General features: G+C 53.8%; 7 protein-coding genes across 7 annotated transcripts, besides 3 other annotated features; 3 read left to right on the top strand and 4 right to left on the bottom strand.

The window, feature by feature from the left end:
* Positions 1 to 867: 867 nt before the first annotated feature.
* CYME_CMS077C (hypothetical protein) lies at positions 868 to 2,058 on the bottom strand (the record flags this gene model as incomplete). Its single annotated transcript, XM_005538696.1, has 1 exon — positions 868 to 2,058. One exon carries the CDS (start codon positions 2,056 to 2,058, stop codon positions 868 to 870), a length of 1,191 nt encoding a protein of 396 aa, XP_005538753.1.
* A 723-nt stretch (positions 2,059 to 2,781) lies between these two features.
* On the top strand, positions 2,782 to 4,482 carry CYME_CMS076C (hypothetical protein; the record flags this gene model as incomplete). Its single annotated transcript, XM_005538695.1, has 1 exon — positions 2,782 to 4,482. One exon carries the CDS (start codon positions 2,782 to 2,784, stop codon positions 4,480 to 4,482), a length of 1,701 nt encoding a protein of 566 aa, XP_005538752.1.
* Positions 4,483 to 5,487: 1,005 nt separating this feature from the next.
* CYME_CMS075C (hypothetical protein, conserved) lies at positions 5,488 to 6,321 on the bottom strand (the record flags this gene model as incomplete). The annotated part of the gene is made up of 1 exon (XM_005538694.1): positions 5,488 to 6,321. The coding sequence occupies one exon, from the start codon at positions 6,319 to 6,321 to the stop codon at positions 5,488 to 5,490; it is 834 nt and encodes a 277-aa protein (XP_005538751.1).
* Positions 6,322 to 8,626: 2,305 nt separating this feature from the next.
* CYME_CMS074C (hypothetical protein) lies at positions 8,627 to 9,928 on the top strand (the record flags this gene model as incomplete). Its single annotated transcript, XM_005538693.1, has 1 exon — positions 8,627 to 9,928. The coding sequence occupies one exon, from the start codon at positions 8,627 to 8,629 to the stop codon at positions 9,926 to 9,928; it is 1,302 nt and encodes a 433-aa protein (XP_005538750.1).
* Positions 9,929 to 10,350: 422 nt separating this feature from the next.
* On the bottom strand, positions 10,351 to 13,272 carry CYME_CMS073C (eukaryotic translation initiation factor eIF-4G; the record flags this gene model as incomplete). The annotated part of the gene is made up of 1 exon (XM_005538692.1): positions 10,351 to 13,272. The coding sequence occupies one exon, from the start codon at positions 13,270 to 13,272 to the stop codon at positions 10,351 to 10,353; it is 2,922 nt and encodes a 973-aa protein (XP_005538749.1).
* A 3,812-nt stretch (positions 13,273 to 17,084) lies between these two features.
* On the bottom strand, positions 17,085 to 18,335 carry CYME_CMS071C (retroelement; the record flags this gene model as incomplete). Its single annotated transcript, XM_005538691.1, has 1 exon — positions 17,085 to 18,335. One exon carries the CDS (start codon positions 18,333 to 18,335, stop codon positions 17,085 to 17,087), a length of 1,251 nt encoding a protein of 416 aa, XP_005538748.1.
* Positions 18,336 to 20,463: 2,128 nt separating this feature from the next.
* Positions 20,464 to 21,266: a sequence feature (repetitive element).
* Positions 20,480 to 21,704: a sequence feature (repetitive element).
* A 9-nt stretch (positions 21,705 to 21,713) lies between these two features.
* Positions 21,714 to 22,776: a sequence feature (repetitive element).
* Positions 22,777 to 22,899: 123 nt separating this feature from the next.
* Positions 22,900 to 24,183, top strand: CYME_CMS068C (histone deacetylase; the record flags this gene model as incomplete). Its single annotated transcript, XM_005538690.1, has 1 exon — positions 22,900 to 24,183. One exon carries the CDS (start codon positions 22,900 to 22,902, stop codon positions 24,181 to 24,183), a length of 1,284 nt encoding a protein of 427 aa, XP_005538747.1.
* Between the last annotated feature and the right edge of the window lie 357 nt (positions 24,184 to 24,540).

The following is a 24,540-nucleotide window of genomic DNA, read 5'->3' as shown; positions in this document are numbered from 1 at the left end:
AGGATGCCAACGCGTTGTTCGGATAACACTCGGGTGGCAGTGAAGATCGTACCCCACTAGAGACTGCGTGTGTCGCTCGACCCAGACAGCATTGTTCGAAGGTCAATGGACCGTGCAATGCCCTTGAGAACGCGCGTGTTTCACCAGAATAATCGGGTCTCAGGCACGCGCTCACGAAAGAACACTGAATTTGGTATGGAGCATGGGATACAGGGGCGTGGGCATTCCAGGTACGTGGGAGACGCCCCTGGGTCATGTTTCGGATTCGATTGCTCTACGAAACTGCATGTAGACTCACTGCGAGCTGGTAAAGGGAATCCCTCAAGGTTCAAGTCCTCATCATGCAGTGTATCCCAGAAGAGGCGCTGAAATATGTGCTTGGTATCAGGAGCGTGCCGAGTAAAGCGTGCCTTGTTTCCCATGTCACGCATGAAATTCGCATGCATGACTGCATGGAGACAAGCACATCCTCCATCATCTACATCTCATTCATTCTGAATATCCCTGTGCAGCAGCGGTGGTGTTCTTGCGGATTCCCAAGTCTATCAACCCGCGATACGCCGACAGCACCGGTCATAGCCTCCATTCCAGCACCAACATGACATTCTTTCATGCACGATTGTGGACTCATTGAAAATCTCGAGTCGTCATCGTAAGGAAATAACCGCATATTCCTTTCACCATTCATACGAAAACGATGCGTCATGAGCAAAGCTTCCGTAAAGCGGCCAGAGAAGCGGCCCAATGATGCTGCCTATCGAGTTGACCGTGTCGCATCATACGACGCTCCAGCGCCGCCGTATACCCCGCACGCACGACAGCGTACTTTTCATGGACAACGAATTCCATTGATCTATCGTTTCGCACCTAAAGTGGTATGTAATGCATCGCGGCCGCGAGTTGTGCTGGATCCGCACGATCGGTGGAGCAGTCACCAGGCCGGATCGCTTCCAGTGCAGCCGTCGTCGGATCCTCAATACATTGCCACCCGAGTCCATGAAACGCGGCCTGCCGCACATTGGAATTTCTAAAGCCTTCAGGGTCTACTGGAGCGATCCATCGGATACAGTGCTGGGAAGCAAGCGCGAGCATACAGCAAGGTTCAGTGAGTGAAGGTAATTCCTGAGTTGCCGATGCTACTGCTGCCTTGGTTTCGCACGTAGACCCTGAGGCGTCCTTCGCGAGCGGCAGTTGCCGGTCGGAGCACGAAACCAGCGCGTTTCCACGCCCGTGCACAGATGACGTTCGCTCGGCGGCTAATGCGACAGAGCGCTGTTCGTGGCTCGTTATCAGCTCGACAAGATCGCTACTCACAAAATGAAGTCGACTCAGTGCATCCTGGTCCCAGTAAAGTTGTAAAACGAGTTCTATGAGACCGATTCCACAGTGTGGCATGAATAGCAGGGTGTAGCCGCTCCCTGAATCTTTGCTTTGTCTTCGCACCGCGTCCGGTCTAATATAATCATGGAAACGGGTGCTGTGCGGTAGTTGTGATCGACCGAGTCGAGACGACGCGGGAACCCTGTCGGTATGCGCACCAGCTTGCGCTGCAGCGTCGCTCTGTGATCGACGACAATGACGACAACGCACGGGTGCATTGGGATCGGCACGAAAAACCCTAAACCCCAGCCTCTTCGCCAAGGTTACTTCCAGACTTGTCAGCTGCGGCTCAACGAGCACCCAGTCGCTCGCGACTCCAGCCGTTCGTGTGTACTGTTTCAGGTACCGCTGGAGAGCTACCAGCCAAGCCAACTGCCACTGAGCTCGCCAGTCGCTGGTAAAGGCCCCGATGCCCAGTCCAATAAAGCGTTCAAAGTTATAGCACGTGAAATTTTGAAAGGTTTTGCGGGAAAACTGCGTGACTTGGTCCAGTTTGGCAGTAAACAAGTGCCAGAAGCTCTCGAGTTCTTGATCAGCACAGGCCACGTCGAGCCTCGTGCGCAGGTGCCCAGCGAGCAACGGGAAACGCGTCCCCGCTTGTCGGGAAGGTTTCCGTCGCTCCACCAGAGTCCAGGTTTCATCGCTGTGTGATCCAGAGGACGCCTGCTGCTCAGCCATGAGGCCGTAACGGAAAGCGTGTGTGCGCCTCCAAAACGCTCAGCGCTACCGGGTTGCAACTTAGCGCTCACACCGCTCTCACGGGTCGCAGGTGCCACGTTCACAAACGCTTTCCTCTTCCTTATATTGGGTATAAAAGAGGATCGCACAGACGCAGTTGTGGCAAACGGCTGCAGGTACGGACACGCGCTGCCGCTCTGGACGACCACTCGAAAGCGTTCCGTCCAAGTGACGCTGCTATTGGTCTGGTCTTGAAATCTTGCTCAGCGTTAGCTTCAATAGGCATCCAGAGATGATGCCCACTGCTCTGGTCGCTACAAGGCGCCTGCGCTGCTCGTTTCTGCTGCAGGAAAACCGGCAGCGTTCTAGGCTAACTGCGAGCCGGTTCGCAGGCGTATCGACGCCGCAGCACCTCACGCGGTCGGTTGTTTGCGACGCGTTGGAGTCGAAGCCTCGAGCTTGCTGGGTGTACGCCTAGGACAACCAGCACGACAACGGAAACAGATCAAGGTTTCCATTCGGGGCTATATAAGGGCACTTGCTGGACACTGCTTTGCGTGAAGAAGTTCTGTGAACAGGGCACTGCAGGTTCAAGGGGAGGTCTCTTCGGCAGAAGACACTGGCCCCCGAGTTGAGGCGACGACCGCATCTGGAACCTGGAAGCAGTAGCCGCTGTACCAGCTTCAGTTGCAACAGCGCGACGTCTGTGCGCTGACAAATAAGATGAACCAGATGGACGTACCCCGCGGGACTCCCGAGTCGAGCGACGCTGATCAGGAGCGACCACCAGGCTCACCGGGACCCGGAGCGTGCTCCTCGACTGCTCGGAGCGCATCACACGGCACTGCTGGTGCAGTTCGCGTTCTGCTCAAGACACCCAACATCGTATCTGACGCAGCGGGGCGCTCCTATGTATTGTCGGTTGAGCCCGAGTCAACTGTCGGGGACCTGAAGCGTCGAGTGCACCTGGAGCATCCTTTTCATCCTGCACCAGAGCAGCAGAGACTCGTTTACGGAGGTCGTCTATTGCAGGACGGAGAGTGTATTCGAGAAATAGTCGGTATGTCACGAGCAGTTGTCGGGGAGCTTGGCGACGACGCCCGAGCATCTTCTTGCGTAGGGAGCAACGGTACGGAGACCGGTGAAAGCGCCTCGCCCCCGCTGTTCGCGGTATTTCATCTCGTGGTGACTAGTGAGCGCGGGCTAACGTCAGCCGAGCGCTCCACAGGGATAACGCGGGATGCAGTCGTTAGCGGGCAACAGCTGGAGAGCCTTGCTAGCATCGAGGTGAATTCTGCGCCAAGCACAAACTCTGGTGAAGTCTTAACATTTAGCGACGCTAGTCGCGAACGCCTGGGTTCTGTTTCTGATGCGGAGCGCTCACCGGCGCTTTCCGCTGTAGCTGCTGGTAGACAGGAGGGATCCTCGGATGCGGCGCTCTTCGACGAAGCTTGGGCCTTGGACGAGGGTCAGTCGCAACCTCAGTCGCAGCAGCAACGCGCGCTCGATGCAGACTCCGCAACAACTCCAGCGACAGCGTGGCGCGCTCTGTCGAACGCCACTGCTGAGCAGGAGACCAGACAACCTTCTGAAGAACAGCACAACGGGACTGAGCACTCGCGGAATCTGCAGCATAGGCTCGACGCTGCAAGGGCGTCGACGAACGCGGAGCAGGCGAGCCTGCATGTGCGGCTTGATGAGCAGACACTCCAGCTAGTACAGGCATATGCGCGAATGCTTCGAGCATACGAGGAGTACAACCGGTGCTTAACAGAGTATTACGCGACGCATGAGGCAGGCGGGGTACCGCCGTCGTATCTGCTGGCGAATCACAGCCAATCGAGTGGTCTTTCTGCCTCCAGCGGCCATGGGACGGGCGCTGCGGCACGCTCATCGATATCGAGGAGCGCTTTGGAAGCTGCTGAACGTCACCAGCTTCCGGGAAATATGCTCCGTGCTGGTGCAGCTGGAGCGATACCCGTTCGGATGATTGCCATTCGTGTTCGGATGCCGGCACTTGACTGGGCACTGGTCTCCAAACTGACGTTTATGGTGATTCTCCTTAGCCAGGATGGTGGACGAGATCGCCTGTTGCTCCTTATTGGGTTGGCGGTCCTGATCTACCTCTTTCAAACGGGTGCGCTGGGTCCGCTTCGACGCTATGTCGAGTCGCTATCGAGCCAACTCTGGGCTCGAATGCAGATGCAAACGCTTGTTCCAGCAACTGGTGAAAGTGGAGCGCGACCGGTGCCCAGGAATTCCTCATCCGCCTCTGGACGAGACGCATCCTTCGAAGCGGCGGCGACTTCAAGGCAGGAACCGCTGTCTACCAGAGTGCTGCGCTTCCTGCGAGGCCTCTATCTGGTGATTATCGCTTTTGTTTGCTCGTTGATTCCAACATGGCGACCGCCGCCGCGACGATGAACTGCCTGGAGACGCATCGAAAAGAACATGTGCGTGTTCAGAGCAGCCTCTGGTGTCGAGTATTTGGCAGCGTTGCAGGCATCCAGCCTACCATACGAGGCCAGAACAACGTAGCGTCCGATCTGAGGCAGATGCATTACCACCGTGTCGAAACCTGCGGCTTTGTATGCTCAGGAGCGCGAGCATCTTCGCCCTGTGTGTTCAATGGAGTATGATCGACACGCTGAGAAGCTTTGATACGATTTTCCGGGCATCATGCACCAATCCTTGATCTAAAAACGATTCCGTCGGATGCAAAATTGACTGCTGCGAACAACAACGATGCGGTGTTCGGAGCCAGAGCGTCGAGTGCGCAGAAAGCAGCCACAACGGGGCATGTGCCCGGAAAAGCTCCTCCGGTAGACTCGTGCTGCGTCCCCAGCGGCGGAGGGCGGCTCTTGTTTCGCGCCCGCATTCGGAGCTACATTATAGAAAGGCTGTCGAGGACGGACTCCTCCTGGCTAGCACTGGGAGATGCTCCCGTTTATGACGTATGTTTCATGGGGAACGCTCTTTAGTCATCTCATGAACGTGTTCAGGAGTTTGAAAGCAGTACTTGACGGATGCTGATACACCAGCGGGTCCACGAGGTGCACAGCGCGACCTCACACACGCACACACACACACACACATGGTTATAAGCAGTGAGCATTTCATCTGCAAACCTGGATTTATTCGCACGATGAGCGCTATAGCTCTATACATTGTTTCTTTTCTACTTTTGAAGCCAGCAGTACCGTACGCTGCGCGCTGCTGCCGCCGCAGTTCCTGCGACCCCATCAACGCCAAAAGCGACTTCGTGGTGGTTCAACATGAACGCCAGCTTCCACCAATCACATTTCTCTTTACACGGAGCAATTTTTGGACTTTGACGAGCTCATTTTTCATCCCGGTCAGGAGAGCGCATCGGTTCGGTACAAAATGCATTTCGTTCAGCACGTTTCGCAGAGACGATGCGCAGAAGCCTTATCCCCCGCTGGGAGCAGCGGAAATAGGGCAAGCGGGATTCGCTGGAGTCGGTCTTGCACCAATATCAAACGCTACGGATCGAATCTCTCGTCGAGTCGCAGCTATCTGCTGACTCGTGCACCAGAGCAAATGCGACTGGCCACCGATTTCGTGCAAGATATCCACCAACTCAACCATTCCACCATCTAAACCAAAGTACACGGTTTTTCCGGAAAAAAGAGCCATCCCGTGCGGTTTCAGAAGCTTCCGACATACCTGCAGGCATAATCTTGTAGACGCTCTGCTGTAGACTGTCTCGCTGGCCAGAATCAAGTCGTAACGCCGATCCATAGACGCATCTTCGAGCCAGGACTGCCACGAGCCAGCGTAAAACTGCGGTTCATGGTGCAGTTGTTTCCAGATACCGTTACGCCATACGTTTGGCTGCGTAATCGTCTCTAAAACTTGACAGCTATGATCCTGGAAGTCGACGCGGACGCAGTGCCCTTGGCGGGCCAAGTAGATTGCGGGTAGAGCGTGACCACAACCGATCTCGAGTATTTCGAGCGCTCCATGACGAACACCTATCTGCTTACAGCAGCATGATTCGCCAAGTTGACTAAGGTAGTGAACGAGGTCCAGGGCACCTTCCCAGAGCCAGAAACCGGACTCGGTATCGACGGACTGCGGTCGAAGGCCCGGTGTTTCGCCAGCTCGTCGGTAGAGTGTGGTGCTGTCCTCGGCATCTTCGGTGTCGACGAGTGTTGTTTTTCTCTCGCTCACACTAATCGTCGAAAACCGCTCCTCGACGAAAGTGTCTGGAAGACGGGGTTGCCAGCGAACAACTTGCATTTGGGTAACAACTGCATGGGACACAGGGGCGTTTTCGTTGTTGACGGCCTCGACAGGGCGTTCTTCACAAACAACGTCAGACGTGTCGCGAAAGATGAACTGGTAACTTTCGCGTGAAACCAGCGCCTTTACTGGTCCAGTGACGTAAACGTGAGTGCCTCTCGTCAAAGCGACCCCAAGCGCGTCCTCGCCGTCGACGTCGCAACGAAAACGTTCCGCGTGACAGTGGAGGCTCGAGGGCCAGCCGCCGCAGGCAGCACTACTTTGATGACGTGTTTCGTGCGGCCCGAGTTACTTTCGTACACGGTAAGAAGGGCACAAGGGCGATGAGGCGTCACCATATATAGACTGAAGAGAGCGGTTCGGGAATCGATACTCCGAAGTGGATGCGCTTGGAACGCTATCGGTGCACGACATCTGTACCTCCGTATGCGCATGAGTAGTCCCGTTTTAGCGTAGTATGAAAATGCACCTCTTATGCGGGTATGCGAGCTAAAGTTTAAGTGTGTTCTCGGGCGTCGTCAAGACCAGCCCTTACGGTTTCTGGTGCGACTGCCTCTCGGTCCTTTCGCTTCTCTCCGTGTTTCCATATGCCTCCGTTTCCTCTCACGCCAGCCGCGTTCTCCTTCGTCGAAGGACATGGAGTGCAGCGCTCATGTGTCGGTCTCGTTGCTTTTGGCTGTGCTCACTGCAGGTCACGTACAGGCGGACGTTACGAGCTTCGCTTCCCTCGTCGCGCTCATCTTGCTCATATACAGAATAGATTCGTGCGCTGCAGCAGCGACGCTTGGATAACGGTAGTCGTTCCCGTGTGTTCGCCAAACACCCTCGTCATCCGAGCGTCGCCCTATCGCGCGTGATGCCTACACGCTTTGCCCGTGTACGTGCTATTCGCAGTAAACGAGGTTCGACATGGAACCCGCCGCTGTTTCCACTCCTGAGCGGACGCTTGGCAAGTACGCTGTCCGCTGCACTCGAAAGCGCACGCTGCTCCGTTCGATAGAGCGTATGCGGAACGCGATCGTATCCAGGATAATAGAGGTATCTGCAGCAAAGTCCAGGTCGGTGCACAATGTCGAGCATTCTCGATCCGTCGACGCTGACTCGGTCAGAAGCGGTGAGGCGCTCGCCGCCCCGGAAGCGATCGCTGCGCTAACCCAAGCCCTAGTCGACGATGCTCTCACATTCTAGCAGGAGAGACGGGAGACCCTGCCAGCATAGCCCGGTGAGATGGATCAAGCTGAGCGTGAATGCAGTTCCGTCGATGCCCACGAAGGCAGACGGATTTGCCGTTCAATCGATCAGGATCATTTGACGTGACAGGTTCAGTGACTGTTGGGGATGCGCTTACAAAGCGGCCGCTACGGGGCGTTGTCGAGGTATTATCCGCGTCAATCTGGCGGTACGAGTAGCCGCACTCACGAGCCTCTGTGATACGGAAAAATGGAAAACACGAAGATTGCGTGACTGAAGCATACGAAACGGTAGCAAAGGAGGAGAGCGGACGCTTGTACATACGATTTGGTCAGTGACATGTATTCTGTTGCGATCCCGTATTCGATAGCAACACGTAATGTTTTGATTCCAGCGCACTAAAAAATTCCAGCACCAACTAGTCGATAGCGGCACACTGAATAGACAAGCTGGAGCCCCGAAACCACGTATGAATCCGTACGCACCTACTGCTGCACCTCGAATGCCAATGGTGCATCTAAGATCGCTCAGAAAAAATCATATGAAAAGGAACATAGCGGATGGGTCAATGTTCCATGTTTATCTGAGCTAAACGTCAACATAATCCTCCTTCCTGCTATCGTGACGCCGCTCCACGCGCACCGCACCGCACCGCACCGCACAATCCCGACGGAACGAGGAGATGTTTCTCTCCAGAGCATTCGACTGACAGCCACTTGCAATGTACTGCGCACCACTGTTGAGCGTTGCTTTTCGATGGGTACGGTGATAGCGCGAAGAGAGGCCCGTTGGACCCAGGTTGGTTTACAGGTGTCAAAGTTTCACCACTGGTGGAGTCCATTCAAGTGCGCTGCGCAGGTGGAACGAGTCGTTTTCGTAGAACAACCCCAAGGACGCCTTTGCGTCCCCTCGTAGACAGGCCAGGGAACCGATTAACTCTATTCTTTGGTACGTGCCTCTCGAGTCACTCTGCTGATCGTGAGGAACTCTCTTGAACACTCCGCATTCACTCGTCGCTACCACCAGAGACTGCTCGTTCGACGAACACACGCACGGTGCGTTGGTTCTCGTTTCGAGCGACCCAGGGACACACTGGTGCTAGCCTGCAAACATGGACGCACCAACATCAAAAGCGCGCGTCTCGGTACGCCCTCCGAGTTCACTCCCGTTGCGCATTCTATTTTGCGTGTTGGAGCCTGGTGTCGACTTGCTCAACGGCCTCGTGGAGTTTATGAACTCCGCTTCACTCCCTATGGCGTTTACGGTGTCAAGCTACGGCGTGGTGACGTGCGGTCGAGTTCGGAAACCGCTCGAGCCGCGTCCAGAGACGCCAGAGGCCATCCTGGATGAGTTCCATCAGCGCCTTGGTATTCAGCAGGAGTGCCGAACCTATGACGCGCCCCAGCGTCTCGAGCACGTGGTTGGCGAGTCCCAGTGGAAGGCATGGGAAGCAGAACGCGCCCACCCATCTCAAGAACAGAATCGGCTTGCGTTCACTTTAGAAGGAGCAAACGCATTCCAGCCGTTTGTTATCGAGGCAGCAGACTGGTGCACAGCGCACGGCAGCCGCTATCAACAACCGGTTGTTGTGTCCTACATTCAGGGTGGTCGACGACGGTCTCTTGGAGATCGTTTCTTCCTGTTTGCCAGTGGACATCTCCGTCCTGAACGAAGGAGCATCAGCGAAGAAGGAACACACACGCGAGGCAGTAAGGCAGCGGCCGCCGAGGAACCAGGAGAAACGCAGCCGGACCGGATGCCGTCCAGCGCCGAAACTACTACTACTACTGCTGCTGCTGCTGCTGCTGCTGCTGCTGCTTGTTCAGCGCCAAACGATGGACCTGTTGTAGACGAACTCGAAGCGCACGCCGTGCAAGTAGGCTTGTTAGATCACGGGACGCAAGTCGCAGTACCCGGTATTCGTGTAGCTTTCGGAATGGCCGTTCCAGACGATCAGAGCAACAGCCGCATGTACGTTTCACGGGTACGCTCGGGATCCGAGCTCATGACTGCTGTGCGGAAGATTCTTACAGGTCGACAGCTTGACGCAGCAGTGGTCTTGGGCTGCTCCGGTCACTTGCGCGGGATCCGCTTTCAGCGCTATGCCTATCACGCGAACAACGAGACAGCAGCAAAGGCAGCATCGGCTGAAGAGGAGCTTTTCGCCGCTGGTGAAGCTTTCCTCATCGAGAGTCTGCAGGGTTGTTACGATAGTCAGCGTGATGGGCCTGCGATGACAGCAGAACTTAACTGGGTCTTGAGTATCCTCGATGATCGCCCGTGGCGGGATACGATCGACGGGAAAAGCGACGCTCAAGTACCTCTGTTGCGTTCGTACGGAGGACTGGTGAAGCAAGCGATCTGTGACGGCGATGTCGAGCTCGTTATTGCTCAGGTCATATCCACGGCATAAACGTACGGTTTGCATGACTTACGACCGAGCTCTCGAGGCGTCGACCGGACGGGAGGTATGTTATAGATGTATGCGTACGCGAACGCATGGGTGTCGTTTCACATCGCAGACCGGCTGCATCCAGCGAATGTTCAACAGGCGTCTTCTGTGACTGGCGTCGAAACCCGAGCACTGCGGTTGATCGGGTCCCAGTGGCGGAGCAAACAGCAAGTTTCAGAATGACCATATTCGCGACTCTGCAATGAAGCGTATATTCGCATAACCCCTCGTGCAGCGCGGTGATGCGGGATCTTCGATATACCGCATCCATCGGACAGCAGGCTCCGCGGCACGACGAACGGGTGCGTTCATCCAGGACGCATTGGACCGAAGCGCCATCGAGTTTCGGGACGTTGCACTGGAGCGCTAGCATCGCGTCGCTTTTACACATCGGATTTCTCCGGTTCTTCATCAGTCTCCTTGAGCCAATTCAGAAAAGCATTCACATGAAATAGCGCCTTGAGCTTTCCTGGTGTCGTATCGTGTACATCTTCCCGCCAGCGATCGAATGCCTCCTCTGAGATCACATCCGCGTCGTACAGCACCTGGAACATGCCGCTTATGAGATCAGTGGGAAAGTCCAAACGATAACAACCTGCTTGCACTGCAAAAGCCACTTGGGCTTGACGCCACTCCTTGTCTTCCGCGGGGTCACTGTCGTCGTCGTCGTCGTCGGTTTCATCGGTCGCGGGCATGTTTCCGGCTGTTTCACGAAGAAGCGGCACCATCAGGCGTAGTCGCCGCATGATATCCATCGTACTACTCGATTGCGCTTCCATGACATAAGTTGATAGGATATGGTCCGCAGTGAATCGACAAAAGGCGTACCATTCGTTCAGACTGGACTTTGCAGTGGATGCTGTTGCGTCCTCGGAGCGTAGCGTTTCCCGCACTCTGGGCAGGAAGCTTCGCAACCAGTCTGCTGCATCTGCGATACGCTCCTTTCCAGGTTCCAGATAGTATTGGAGCTGGCGTCGGAGCTGCCATTCGGGAACGAGCTCAAGCAGTTCATATTTTGCAAGTAGCTCTTCGAGTTCGCGCTGTTCCGTTTGCGGGAGCGACACGAAAAGCGGACGTAGTGCTCGCAGGGAAGCGCCGAAGCGCTCTCGCATATCTGAAGGATACTGTCGGAAGAGCGTTTCCAAGAAGGAACGCAGCACGGATGCCTGTCTATTAGGCGGAACCGCTGCCAGTACTGTATGAATATCAGCAGCGTCGTGTAAGAACGTAGCGCAGTGGCTAGTGCATAACGTCCCGAGAAACTCGCCGAGAACTTTGCCTGCTGTAGGCATATCAAGCTCGTCTTCGAAGGTAAGCAAATTGGACGTAATCGATACAAGAGCCTCGAGCAGCTTCTCCCTAGAAAGTACATGCTGGAAGGCATCTCCAAAGGATCGAACAAGCGGCTGCCGTTCATGCCCGCGCGCACTGCAGACCATGGAGAAGAGTTCCTGAACGCCAGCCAAAGCCAGCAGGTCAGGCTGTGCGGCAAGTCCGGACTCGGTGAGCGCCACCTGTACCTCTGCCGGATACGGATTCACCACGTAGTCTTCAATGATACCACGAATATACGTCCGCAATAGTTCAGGGTTTTCGGTCCAAACGACAGTCCGATCGGGGACCGGTCCCGACTCCGACTTGGCGTGTGCAGCGTCCGTGACCGTCTCGCCGGCAACGTTCTGGTTACGGGCGTTCTCAACACGACCCTGGACAGTGGCAGACGCGGACACTTGCCCTGCTGGAACTGTGGATTCCGCCTCCGGCTTGGGCGCCTCTGCATCAGCTCCCGTGAAGCGCAGCTGAGCAGCTTTGCGTGCCAGCGACTGACTCGCTTGCCGAGCGGCACGGCCGGACTTTTTCCCGTGAATCTCATCCAGTGTCGCTGGCCGTTCTTGGGCTCGTCGCGGCTTCCATTTCTGCTTACGCAGCTCAACGCAATCCTTGAGCATAAACCGATAACGAGCTCGAATTTGTGCGTTGTTTGCCATTTCTTCGATCTTGGTAAAGTAGGCGTCCATGTAGGACCGAGCCTCAGGGCGATCCATGCTGCTGCCGGCGACGGAGAGCAACTTGGCAAGCGTTTCGATGCTATCTTCGTTCTCGCCCTCTTTCAGCAGCATCTGTACACACTCATGAATGATTTTTTCGCTCAGCAGATGCCGCTTGAAGAGCTCACCCACGAAAATTGTATTTCCTAGCGTGCGGCGTCGGTTGTGGGCGCAAACCTCAAGTTCCTGCTCGTCTGTTGCGCGCTCTTCCGAGGCTAGGGCGCGCTGCACAAACTCAGCTTGGCAGCGCGCGAGAAGCATTTTGCGAAAGTTGGTTTGTTTGGTCCCCGAAGCACTCTCGATCGCGATGCTCGGAAGCGCGCGGTTCAAAACTTCACACAGATCTGCGTAGACTCCACAAAAATACGGCTCCGCAAGCGCTTTATCAAAGATTTCTGAAATCACCGCTTCCAGTACGTCGTAATGATGGAGCGGCATATCAAGAATCTGCTGCGCTAGCGTGACGAACTTCTCCGGTACGAGTTTGTTCAGTATAGCTTTTGCTTTTCGTCGAGAGGAATTGACCAGATTCTCCCCCTCTGTAGCGGACGTATCCGCAGTTTTGGTCAGAAACGAGGGGGTCCAGGCGTTGCGGCCTCGCGTGAGCGCTGGCTGCGGAGTTCGCGACGCCGTGCCGCCCGCAGCGGCTCCCGAACGCCGTCCACCGCTGCCGTCAGTGGGCCCGTTCGTTGCAGGTCCGCCGCCGCGTGTGCCTGCGTTTCGACCAAGAGAGATGTCGACGCCTACAGTCTGCAGGGCCGCTGCCAGCGCATCGAGCTCCAGTCGTGTTGCGTTCCGACGCAGCGCCGACTCGAACGCCGATCGCGCCCGATCCCAGAGCGCCTGCTGGTTTGCTTGACTCCCCCGAACGGTTGCTGTGAGCGACGCATCACTGCTGAAACGCAAAACCTGAATAACCTGAGACGGGGCCGCAGCCACGTCGCTCCCTCTGTTTCCACCCACGCCGCTCGGCTTGCCTGCAGGTTTCGGTTGGGCACCTCGAGCGACGCGTGTGGTGCCTGTGGTGGTGTCTGCGGTGGGTTCCGAGGGCCCCGAGCTGCCCGCACTGCGTCCAGGTCGGCCTGCAGTGCCGGCTCCCGCGTTGGGCGCGGCCTCGGGCGGAGCCTCGCGCAACGGCGAGCGCGTCGCCCGACTCGAGGGCCTCCCCCGAGACGGAGTAGTTTCTTTCGGTGCAACAGTCGCTACAAACTTCTCGGCAGCAAGTTCCCACTCCGTTTCATCTCCAGAATCGGCCATGCACTCAGGTATGCGTCTGTGTCCACACGAGGTGCAAGTGCGTTTGGTACAAGCGGCACTTGGTAGAAGCCCGCCGCTCGCGGCTCCACGTGACGCACAGCCGGCGGCCGTGTACAGTCGTGCCGGCGAACGCGCCCTAGACGAAACGCCTCCAGCTGATGTGCAGACGCCTTCCAGCCTTTTTGGATCGGCCACCTAATACTGGTTCCAACTTTATCTCATATAGTTCGACTTTGAGAGGTTGTCCAAAAAGGTTTTCTATTGTCTACTCTGGGGGTCTTTCCTCCAGCACCGCTCATTTCCTTATATTGATAGGGGCATTAAAATCTCGGTTCATAAACTCCATACGTTTCGTGCCGTTGGGAGTTGTACTCACTAATGCAAGTAGTCCACGAACTTTCGCGCTCCTTTCCATTTGCTCTTCCGTCAGCGTACCGTACTTTCTTATAACCTCAGGACTCCGCTGGCACTTTTCCATCTCGACCCTCTGAAGTGTACACCCTAGCTCATGGTGTGTATAGGACGTTCGAAACTCATCTACAGGTATCGTGACGATACTCCGTGCACACTCTTTGTACGTTCTTGTCGTTGGAGCTGGCGTAGTTCCTTGCTTGGGTCTTCCGTCACCCTGCTCCGTACGCTACTACGAGTCTCTGACTTTCATCCTCCTTCAAGGCGCTCAGCAGATTGAAAAAGTTCGCGAATGCACGCTGCTTCCCACAATACAAATTCATTCGCAGTCGAACCCACCGGGGCTTGGTCTACTCTTTCCACAGCGCATACCAGTGAGCAATACGAAGTTCCATGAATTTCCGAAGAGCCTGAATGTCCGCTCGTCGGCTCGTCACCTCGCTCATAGCTTCCAGATGCTCTTTCATTCTTTCATTCCATGCAGCAATTTTCTTCCTCGCATTCATTATACCGGATTCTCGATAGTATCTCGCTCTCGAGAACCTCAAAAGACGCATGTATTTCTGACGTAAGTTACCATCAGTACCATCTTCCGCACGCTGGGGTACTGCGATGGTTATGTTATTTGTGTTTCCGGGATCCGCGCTGACGACAAAGTCGTTATCTTGCACCTCCTGCGTCGCAGGATCCGCCTCCTTCTCATCTTCATGCATCGTCGCGCCAACGACAAGGTCGTTATCTTGCACCTCCTGCGTCTCAGGATCCGCCTTCTGCTCATCTGCATCCTTCGTCTCGGGCGCAGCCGAGGGAGGGACTGGACGATCTGTCTTCAACCGCCGATAGTGTATACACAAGGCTACTCCATCGGTTTCGATCATCTCAGTGAATACCTTTTGTTTGCTGACTTTGAGACGTTTGAAATCGAAGATATTCTTCCAGTATGTCTGCCGGTTTTCACCGGAGAATTCCTTCCTGCTAACATCGAAATCAGGACTGATCTCGCTCGTGATGCTGCAAAGACGCCAGAGTCGATAGTCACAAAATGTGACTTGATATTGTACATTGGAACCACGTTGAAGCGCTTCCCCATTAGGAACGCCTTCCGTCTCTCCCACTCTTCATTTTTTCCTCATTCAGCCTCATCTCTGCCGTGCGTTCGAGTTCGCGGTCCAAAAACACGAAATACCTCAAGATGAGGAGGTAGTATCTTTCCTTATCTTTTCCAACTCTGATATCTTGTCTGCTGGATTAACCAGCCCCAGTACCGCACGGTGCTCTTGTATAACCGCACGGATTACAGAAGCTTCATTCGTGCACTAATTCGACGCCTTCTTGTCAACGAACTCGATCTCATCTTCATGATGGCGATCGTTCGTGATGCAATTGATAATCGCCCATTTTCCTTCGCGAGACAGACCCGGGTAGAGTGCAACCACGGTGCGTATCATGAAACGTTCGAAGTTCGCTGTCAAATGGTTCTTCAGGTTCGCGAGGTACTTCATCGCCCCATAGCTGTAAATATCCCAGTCACCCTTGTACCGAGTACCCTCGAAGCTGTAGAAGGAATGTTTTTCGTGGAGGGCATGCACTAGCACATTTTCCCTCCGCGCTTTCTCTGTACCAAGCATCAGGTGAGGAATAAAGGTCTTGTCGAAGAACTCGCCCGGAATCTCGACCTTTTCCATGTGCGTCCCGTCGCGATACATCTCTCTCACCAAATGCATCAGTCCTGACGACGCCTTGACAATATTCTTCGAGTACGACGCAACACGTTTTTCGATAGCTTCTCGCAACTTTTCCCTGTACGGATCCTTGATCTGTCCAAGAAGAAAGGTTTTCACCACCATCTCGTCGCACAGTTGTCTTTCTTGCCGCTTTCGACGTAGGGCCTCCCCCGTTTTTGCGTTTTCTTCTTATCCTGCTCTTCTGGAATCGGCACTGTTTTTTGTTTTTTTTCTGGCAGTCGGCGACACTGGGCCTCCAGGATCGTAGACTTGCTTTTTCATAGCTTTCCTTTTTTAGTTTTTTTGAGAAAGAACGCTCTTTGAACTCTTCTGTTATATACTGCGAAAAAAACACTTGATTAGACTTGTTCGAAGTTTGAAACACAATTGAAATGAAAACTATACTTTGCTATGATCTGAACGGGAATCCGACTTTTACAGCAGAACAACACGCTACTGATCAGGATCGCGTTTCCCTTCAAAAACGGCACGCGCGTCTTGTCTCATGCCTGCCTGATCTCCGAGGTGCACTCACCGAGCGCGATTCTTTTTTTCATGGACAAGACGTTTACTTGTGCCAGCATTTTCCAATTGTGCGCTTTTTCTTTTCTTACTTTTTTATGTTATTTTTTTCAGTGCGCGGTTAGGTATCCATCAAACAGCCTGCCTCCAAGCTACAGTACCTATACTTCACCTCGGATACTCTGGTCGTTTCATACGTCCTATCGTGTGTGCCTAGTACCTGCCTTTCCGTATCCGCCTTTGGACCTTAAATGCTGGAGCAGATAGTTCATCGAGCTAGAGCAGCTTTTCTATACCCCAGAGCGCGTCGGCTCGAGGCGTGGTTCAACCGAAGTAGAATCGGGTCTCGTCGTCAGTTTGTGCTCGGACAGTCTGCGGATGCAGGCTTGTCTTCGCTGCACGACACGCTGGAGAAACTTGGCTGTTAGGATATATCGTGCGAGCCGCCTCTTTCCTTCGTGATCATGCATTGAATGTGTTGTCGGTTGGCAATGCGGGTTTGTGCTTGACACCCACCACAGTGGGTAGGCACAAAGAGCACTAAACCCGTGTGCTCATCCGATTCGTTGGACCTGCTGCCTAGAAGGTAGCATGTGAGTTTCTTCGCCACTCATGAGCGCTGAGGCTCCGTTAGCGGACCATCAGTTGCCAGTGCTACACTCAGAGTGAGTGTCCGGCCTTCGACTATCACGGTGATGCCGAGCTCCTGCTGTCCTTCAAGGAGCTCGCTGCGCTCCTGCTTCGAGCGCGGGCACTGTAAGCTTAAATATGTCAGCGTCTCGGGGATTTCGTCTCGATAGCAGGGACAGTGTGACTCCCAGTGCGGTTCCAGTGTTCCCGTACGGCTTAGAGCCGGTGCTGGTAGCCAGATGCCACTAACACGGATTTTGGCAAGCCACAGGGTACCGCGAGCAAGTCCCGGGAATTCCAGCGCCTCCCACCAGTACTTGCATGTGTATGCTAGGTTGTAGTTCCGATATAGAGTCAAGCCGGCGTTACTAGCGCGACTGGTACCGTGTCTACCTTCCCATATTGTTGTTTGGACCGTTCGCTTGAGGCGTCTGAAGTCTTCTACATTCCTGGGGAACGATTGGGTAGCGTGTTTTCGCGTAAGAGGCGCTTCAGCCAAATCTGCGCTGATTTCATCCAAGTGTTCTAGCGGTGCGTTGGGGTCTGCATGAAAATCCGACTCAAGGAGGTGCGCATAGTGGGCCCTTTGGCCCGTATACATGCCCGGCAGCCTGCTGCTATCGCTTCTATCGAGGCTATTTGGAGTTCAAGTCCGAGTGCCAGCGGGTTGGTCGCTCTGCGCTGCACTGAGCATCCAACACCAACGAGTCGCATTGCCCTGTTGGCGGCTGTATGCAGACGCGAGGCATTTGTGTGCTTCATGCCGCACCATTCAGCACCCCAGGTCGAAGGCTGGATGATACACATCCTTAGTGCCCTCGTACGGATTGCTATGCAGATAGAGGGGTCGGATAAGAATGGACGTGCGATCTCTGTACGTCTATGCATCTTGGCGATCATCTCGTCGACTTGTGCCTTTTCGTCGAGCGTCGGCGTGAGACAGACCCCCAGGTAGCGATATTTTTCCACGATCGGAATTTCCTGATTCTGCAACCGCCACGAGCGATTGCGAATGCGCTGCGAGTCTCCAAGGATGACCATGGCGCCGCACTTCGATGCTCCTATGTTCATAACCCAGCGATCGGCCCAGGCGCTGACTTGTTGCATGCTAGCCGCAAGCGTTTCCGGGGCGGGTGCCAACAGCACGACATCGTCCGCAAGTAGAAGGCCTGCGAGGCGGTTTCTATGTAGGCGCTCCTCACCGGGTTCTCCACAGTCTATCCACGACACCTGAAGCCCGTATTGTCTGCAGTTGTTCAGCAGATCGTTGATGAAGATGTTGAAAAGGCGCGGGGATGCGCGGTCGCCCTGTCGCAGTCCACGGCGGATTCTTATCGAAGGGGTTCTTGAGCAGTCGCCCAGTCGGGTGCACATCCACGAGTCTGCATAGAGCGCACGGAAGAACGCTAAGCACTTTCCGGAGACTCTGGCACGTTCCATCTTCAGAAATGGAGCCTCGTGCGGGACCGTGTCAAAGGCCTTTTGAAAGTCGATGAAGCATACGTAAGTTGGTTGTTGGCAGCTAATGGAGCGACGTTGCACCACTTCAATGAAGGTCAGGTCATGGCTCATGCACTCCTCGCGGCTCCGGAATCCAGCCTGCTCTGGGGCGAGGAAGTTGCGTTCCTCAAGGCCCCTCTGAGTCCGGTTCGTGAGGTTGGCGCAAAGTAGCTTCATGATTGACGGGATGAGGCGCATAGTCCGGTAGATATTCATGTCTGTGGGGTTCGGAGTCCTTTTTGAGGATCGATACGACCTCGGCAGTCCTCCATACATCTGGGATGTACGCTTCTTCGAACATGCGTTGGATGAGCTCCAGAAGGCGCTTGCCTAAGATTCTGTCAGGTTCATCTGGTATCGATGGTGTCCCTGTTGTCCCGTCTTTTGGGATCACCAGTTTCATCCACTCCGTAGGGATACCGTCAAAGCCAGGTGTTTTGCGGTTGCTTGAGCATAGCAGAGTCCGGACAGATTCAGGCCAGAAGATTGGGTCGTTCCATTCCGGTACCGGGTCGAGGCGCGGTAGTTCTGCAGCATATTGGTGCCAATAGATTGGGTCTTAGCAGTGTCCAGTTGCTTCTTCATGCAGCTCTGTCCAGTGGTCTGTCCAGGCCTCATTCACTGAGGCACGCTCCGTCCTCAGCTCTTCCTTATACAGAGTTGGTGTGAGCCCCAAGCACTTTTTTGGTGGGTCGAGTCTCGATCGAATGTAGCGCCAGATCTCATCTTCGTTGGTGCTCTCCAGCATAGATTTCGCCAGGGAGGCGATTCTGCGGTTTCGATCCTCTCGTTTGTCTTCTCTGGAAAGTTTCTTCTTTCTTTTGATAGCTTCTTCATGTTGCGCCTGTAGCGCCGGTAGCGCTGCCTTCGCTTCTTTGTCTCCGGCGTTGGCGTGTATGGCGGTGCGGTTGACGATCTTATAGACTCGGTAGCATTCATCAATCCGAGTTTTGGTACGTCGTTTCAGGTACCGAGGTTTGCAACTGTTGCGTTCTGGTGCAAGCAGTCCCAGCTCTCTGGCAATCTTCTGATTCCCATCTACAAACTCGCGTGTCAATTGGTCAAAAAATTTGTATGCACGGCTTTTCGGATCTTCAGCGCTGTGAGTAGGTGCCTGGGTTTGGCGACGGCTTTCTTGAGTTCCAGCTGGGGTGCCCTCTCGGGGGATACCTTGTGATGGGCTCATTTGGGAGTTCTTTTTTCTATTCTTCTGTTTATTTCTTGCTGGTCTTTTTCTTCTTCGGGCTCTTTCCTGAGCTACTTTCTCTGGTTATTTTGCATCTAGGTGGATCATGAGGTTTCTGTGTCTCCTTCTCCGTGTCTGGTTGGGTCTCTTTTCCTATTGTACAGTCCTCGACTTGTATCAGTTCTTCATTACTGTACTGGTAATTCGATATCTCGTCGTCTAGTATCGAGGCCACACCGCAAATATTCCATGATGCGAAACCTATCGAGTCGTAGCGCATAAGGGTATAGGAGTAACGCTGCGGTACTCGAGAGATGCGTCGTCCATTTAGATGCACCCTCCACAAGGTGTGTGAGAGCACATGCCACCAGCGCCTCCTGCATTCCAGTCGTTCATTGAGTGTCTGCCGCAGCGCTAGCGTAGAATCAGAAGTACATTAGTCAAGGTCGATTCGAATGCGAACTTTATCTTGCCGGACGCGTGAAGCTACCCTCAACCATTGGGAACAGTCTGCAAAGCACCCGTTCAGCGGTTACGTATCCGTTCCCCAAACACATAGGCGGGTAAGTCGCTTATTCCAGCTTCGACCACGAGCATATCGATAGCCGCCTTCCGAAGTATCCGCCGAGAGTGTTTCCAAAGTTGAGGTAGGTGCTCAAGGTGGGAGGTAAAACGTAGCCCGAGTTCGAGGATGGATCCAGGATTTGCGCCGGAACCTGCAGCGTTGTTTCGGGAGCAGCGGATAACTACTCAGAACTCTCGTCAATATTTTCTGCTGCCACTGCCTCCGCCCCTCCGTTCGTTGCGGTCATGGTCCCTGGCGTGGGCTTCCTTCGTCGTCGCCCAAGCACCCCGGTTTAACCCACTTTCAGAGCTTCTTCGGAAAAACTAGACCCCATAGGCGCGCGTGCTGTATGGGGCTTTTAAGATAGTTGTTCTTTAATAAATAATTTGTGACTAGTTTGCATCGCGCTCGGTGAGTGCACCTCGGAGATCAGGCAGGCATGAGACGCTACGCACATGCCGTTGTTGAAGGGGAACGTGATCCTGATCTCTAGCATGTAGATCTAATGTAAAAGTTGTATTTTCGTTAACTTCATAGCCAAGTACAGTTTTTCATTTCAATTGTGTTTCAAACTTCGAACAAGTCTAATCAAGTGTTTTTTTCGCAGTATATAACAGAAGAGTTCAAAGAGCGTTCTTTCTCAAAAAAAACTAAAAAAGGAAAGCTATGAAAAAGCAAGTCTACGATCCTGGAGGCCCAGTGTCGCCGGGTGCCAGAAAAAAAACAAAAAACAGTGCCGATTCCAGAAGAGCAGGATAAGAAGAAAACGCAAAAACGGGGGAGGCCCTACGTCGAAAGCGGCAAGAAAGACAACTGTGCGACGAGATGGTGGTGAAAACCTTTCTTCTTGGACAGATCAAGGATCCGTACAGGGAAAAGTTGCGAGAAGCTATCGAAAAACGTGTTGCGTCGTACTCGAAGAATATTGTCAAGGCGTCGTCAGGACTGATGCATTTGGTGAGAGAGATGTATCGCGACGGGACGCACATGGAAAAGGTCGAGATTCCGGGCGAGTTCTTCGACAAGACCTTTATTCCTCACCTGATGCTTGGTACAGAGAAAGCGCGGAGGGAAAATGTGCTAGTGCATGCCCTCCACGAAAAACATTCCTTCTACAGCTTCGAGGGTACTCGGTACAAGGGTGACTGGGATATTTACAGCTACGGGGCCATGAAGTACCTCACGAATCTGAAGAACCATTTGACAGCGAACTTCGAACGTTTCATGATACGCGCCGTGGTTGCACTCCACCCGGGTCTGTCTCGCGAAGGAAAATGGGCGATTATCAATTGCATCACGAACGATCGCCATCATGAAGATGAGATCGAGTTCGTTGACAAGAAGGCGTCGAATTAGTGCACGAATGAAGCTTCTGTAATCCGTGCGGTTATACAAGAGCACCGTGCGGTACTGGGGCTGGTTAATCCAGCAGACAAGATATCAGAGTTGGAAAAGATAAGGAAAGATACTACCTCCTCATCTTGAGGTATTTCGTGTTTTTGGACCGCGAACTCGAACGCACGGCAGAGATGAGGCTGAATGAGGAAAAAATGAAGAGTGGGAGAGACGGAAGGCGTTCCTAATGGGGAAGCGCTTCAACGTGGTTCCAATGTACAATATCAAGTCACATTTTGTGACTATCGACTCTGGCGTCTTTGCAGCATCACGAGCGAGATCAGTCCTGATTTCGATGTTAGCAGGAAGGAATTCTCCGGTGAAAACCGGCAGACATACTGGAAGAATATCTTCGATTTCAAACGTCTCAAAGTCAGCAAACAAAAGGTATTCACTGAGATGATCGAAACCGATGGAGTAGCCTTGTGTATACACTATCGGCGGTTGAAGACAGATCGTCCAGTCCCTCCCTCGGCTGCGCCCGAGACGAAGGATGCAGGCGCGACGATGCATGAAGATGAGAAGGAGGCGGATCCTGCGACGCAGGAGGTGCAAGATAACGACTTTGTCGTCAGCGCGGATCCCGGAAACACAAATAACATAACCATCGCAGTACCCCAGCGTGCGGAAGATGGTACTGATGGTAACTTACGTCAGAAATACATGCGTCTTTTGAGGTTCTCGAGAGCGAGATACTATCGAGAATCCGGTATAATGAATGCGAGGAAGAAAATTGCTGCATGGAATGAAAGAATGAAAGAGCATCTGGAAGCTATGAGCGAGGTGACGAGCCGACGAGCGGACATTCAGGCTCTTCGGAAATTCATGGAACTTCGTATTGCTCACTGGTATGCGCTGTGGAAAGAGTAGACCAAGCCCCGGTGGGTTCGACTGCGAATGAATTTGTATTGTGGGAAGCAGCGTGCATTCGCGAACTTTTTCAATCTGCTGAGCGCCTTGAAGGAGGATGAAAGTCAGAGACTCGTAGTAGCGTACGGAGCAGGGTGACGGAAGACCCAAGCAAGGAACTACGCCAGCTCCAACGACAAGAACGTACAAAGAGTGTGCACGGAGTATCGTCACGATACCTGTAGATGAGTTTCGAACGTCCTATACACACCATGAGCTAGGGTGTACACTTCAGAGGGTCGAGATGGAAAAGTGCCAGCGGAGTCCTGAGGTTATAAGAAAGTACGGTACGCTGACGGAAGAGCAAATGGAAAGGAGCGCGAAAGTTCGTGGACTACTTGCATTAGTGAGTACAACTCCCAACGGCACGAAACGTATGGAGTTTATGAACCGAGACTTTAATGCTGCCAGCAATATAAGGAAATATGCGTTGATGGAGAATAGACCCCCAGAGCTGACAAGAGAAAACTTTATGGAACCATCTCTGAATGTGGAATTATATGGGAAAAAGTTGGAAGCAGTAGTGGGTGGCCAGTCGAAAAAAGCTGGAAGGCGTCTGCACATCAGTTGGAGACTTCTTGGCTAGGGTGCGGTTGCCGCCACTACTGTACCACTGGCAGCAACGTTTTTCTTTTGAAAGACGTTTGTTTCCAGGGGTGCGCATCCTCAGCCAAGTTGTGCGCTAGCTAGGCTTCGAGCATCCGTGCATACAAAGCCACCCGGACGCTTCAGGTTCCTCGCTTGTTTTCGGTGCTCTAGCGAACGTCTCGATCTTCACTGGACTCATGCTGTCGAGCCAGGCTCTGTATGGTTCCACCGACCGTTTGCGCGTGGCCTATTTTATGGACTTTGATGTTGGGGGCTACTATTATGGACAGCATCATCCCATGAAACCGCACCGAATGGCCATCACGCACAACCTATGTCTCGCGTACGGTCTCTATCGCCATATGGACGTCTACAAGCCTCGTAAAGCGAGCCCTGAGGAGTGCGAAAAGTTCCACGCCCACGACTATATAGAGTTCCTGCGAAACACAACCCCGGACACCATAACCGACGACGTTTTGGACCAGCTACAGCGGTTTAACGTCGGACGACAACACGGCGACTGTCCGCTGTTTGACGGTCTTTGGGACTTTTGCGCCGTATCTGCCGGCGGTAGTATCGACGGTGCCAGAAAACTCATGTCGGGTACCAGTGATATTGCGATTAACTGGGCAGGTGGTCTTCATCATGCCAAGAAAAGTGAAGCGAGCGGTTTCTGCTATGTGAACGATATCGTACTGGCAATTCTCGAACTGCTGCGTCTCTACCCGCGTGTGCTCTACATCGATATTGATGTGCATCATGGTGATGGTGTCGAAGAAGCCTTCTACACCACAGATCGAGTGCTCACGGTGTCCTTCCACAAATACGGAGACAACTTTTTCCCGGGAACCGGAGATGTATGGGACCGCGGCTACGGGCGCGGTGAAGGATACGCGGTGAACGTGCCCCTGAAAGACGGCATGGATGATGCAGGTTTCAGTCGCATTTTCGAGCCGATAATAACCAAGGTCATCGAAGTATATCAACCGGGTGCAATCGTGATGCAGTGTGGCGCGGATTCTCTGGCCCATGATCGACTCGGGTGCTTTAACTTGACGGTACAGGGACATGCGAATGCGGTGGCTTTTGTTCGTTCGTTCCGAATCCCGATGCTGGTCCTCGGCGGTGGTGGCTACAACATCCGAAACGTTGCCCGCTGCTGGCTCTTTGAGACCTCGGTGCTTCTAGGCATATCGGTAGACGCCCAGATTCCATACAATGATTACTGGGAATACTTCGCTCCAGAATATTCTCTCCATATTCAACCAATGCGTGAACTGGAGAACCAGAATTCGAGAGATTATCTAGAGAAGGTGAAGAGCAAAGTTATCGAACAATTGCGCCAACTAGAAGGTGCTCCCTCTGTCCAGATGAAGCATATGCCTCCGAGCATCTGGCCAGCGACGGATGAAATAGACTCCGAGGACGAGGCCGAGGACATCGCCAGCGAAGATCCCGTGTCGAGCCCAACGGCTTCATAGCAGTTTCTCTGGGCAAAGCCGACGAACATATCCAGTGACGTTGATTCAGACCAGAGCGCAATGCACTGAGATATGTACGAAACAGAGTATCAGCATCGGGGTCGCCTTTTCCAATAACCGCATGCGCACAGCATCGAGCATAACGGTGAAGGACTTTGCCTGAAGCATCGCTGGTTGTGAGCGGAGAAGCGCTGCACATTGGTCGAGTTGACGTCATCCGTAGACAGAGCGGGCGAGGGGAACAAGTCAGATCCGGAATGTCGTCGAGGTTCGCATGTTTATCCGCCGTGGTAACCCAGATTCACTTGAAGACAACACCGCACCTGGCCTAGTCGGGTGTCAGCAGATGCCCAATGC

This window comes from Cyanidioschyzon merolae, chromosome 19, assembly GCF_000091205.1.
Source record: "Cyanidioschyzon merolae strain 10D DNA, chromosome 19, complete genome".
Taxonomy (NCBI): Eukaryota; Rhodophyta; class Bangiophyceae; order Cyanidiales; family Cyanidiaceae; genus Cyanidioschyzon; species Cyanidioschyzon merolae.
Note: the sequence above shows the minus strand (reverse complement) of the source record. Positions and strands in the feature narration are given on the sequence as shown.